At 39.8% G+C, this 1,553-nt stretch overlaps 1 protein-coding gene and 1 long non-coding RNA gene across 2 annotated transcripts in view; one reads left to right on the top strand and one right to left on the bottom strand.

Annotated features, from left to right (window-relative positions):
• The window catches only part of wdr91 (WD repeat domain 91), a 23,089-nt gene that overhangs the window by 1,726 nt on the left and 19,810 nt on the right, over positions 1-1,553 (top strand). Inside the window, exon 2 of the mRNA XM_032539096.1 lies at positions 1,065-1,201. Coding sequence (XP_032394987.1) covers positions 1,079-1,201 — 123 coding nt within the window. The 5' untranslated portion in view covers positions 1,065-1,078. The remainder of the gene's footprint in view (positions 1-1,064; positions 1,202-1,553) is intronic.
• LOC116703979 (uncharacterized) overlaps positions 1-1,553 on the bottom strand; it is a 13,521-nt gene that overhangs the window by 393 nt on the left and 11,575 nt on the right. The window lies entirely within an intron of this gene.

Raw genomic sequence — 1,553 nt, 5'->3', positions numbered from 1 at the left:
TAACTCAAACATTAGGTATAATTTCCTATAAATGAGCTTTGTTGACCAAAAATAACTGTAAAACCAAAGTTAATAAGTTAGTTTTAGTGTTGAAAACATCCAAAAAAGTGACAAACATTGTAAAAAAAGCGTCAAAAGTGTTGCAAAAAAGCACCAAAATGTGAGAAAAAGTAAAAACAGTGATTAAAAGCGTCATCAAAAATGTTGATTTTCAATTTTGCCAGGAAGACAACACAAGGGTTAGAGTGAGACAGGCCACTGCCTAAGCTTGAATCAGGACACACTTCAATAAGTAATATAAATGGGCTTTAACTTGGAAACATGTAATATTCTTACTGTATCTAAATTTTGACTCTTTCAAAGGAAATATGGACTTTAAGGAATCGTTCGCAGGAGAAGATTACATGACGTGTTTTAAAAATGAAAACCCTTCTAACCAAATAAAGTGAGATTCCTCTAAATGTATCTTGCCTCACTGGCCAACTCCGGGTCAAATAATATGTTACCAAAGGTAAAGAAACAATTAATATACTGTACAATGCAACAGTGACTACTATCACATGCGCACTAATATTCCACTCTTATTCCGAATGTGATATAACAATGTTCCCGAATTTGATTCAGGTCATGTAAACAGCATGTTCTGGTTGAATATTCCGAATACGGCCGAATTTTTCCCAATATGGCATTTTCCAATTAAAGCTATAGTGCGATGTTTCTGTCGCCGCCTTGAGGAATTTTATGTAATGACAAGGAAACTGTCGGCACGTCCACGTGATACAAGCATTCCGTCATCGCGGTCCAACAAGTCCACCACTGCTGGTACATTTGAAAAAATTGTTTTTTGCGCAGCTGCATGTAAACAGGAATATAAGTGGGGTATTAACTTTAATTAGCCATGTAAACAGATTAGTTAGAATATGGTCTTTTTCTGGACAACGGCAAAAAAACTGGAATATTACGTGCATGTGAATGTCAACGTCACAGACACTTGTATGGTCAGAATAGTTTGAAGTGAAGGATTACACATGACTCAGACCAGTGTGTTATATTGTGCCTGGCAGGGTCAGAGGTCACCATGGGCTCGGCAGTAGAGAGGACGGACGAGCACGTGAGAGAGTATCTGATCTACCGCGGCTTCACCAGCACCATGAAGCACCTGGACACCGAGATCAAAGCCGACAAGGAGAAAGGCTTCAGGGTGAGGCCGATGGAAATACGGATGGAGAATTTGTCTGAGGAATTTGTTGTGCCGTTGTTTTAGAGACTCTTTTGTAAAGATAATTATTTTTGGCCATTTGGGCCTTTAATCATCAGGACAGGTTAGATATGAAAGGGGAGAGAGAGGGGGAAGACGTGCAGGAAATTGACCCAAGTTGGATTCCAACCACGGGCCCCTGCGTGGAGGAATAACAGAGCGTTCCGTTTACCTTGGAAGCCGAAGCGGGAAATGATGTCACACCTGAGTTGAATGCGTTCCATGTCCAAGTTGGGTTTTCATTGTTTTCATTAACTCTTAAAACAGGTTGGCATGGTTTTATTTCAGTTAGACT

This window comes from Etheostoma spectabile, chromosome 16 (assembly GCF_008692095.1).
Source record: "Etheostoma spectabile isolate EspeVRDwgs_2016 chromosome 16, UIUC_Espe_1.0, whole genome shotgun sequence".
NCBI classification, from domain to species: Eukaryota; Metazoa; Chordata; class Actinopteri; order Perciformes; family Percidae; genus Etheostoma; species Etheostoma spectabile.
The sequence above is the reverse complement of the archived record's forward strand: the minus strand, read 5'-3'. Positions and strand labels throughout refer to the sequence as shown.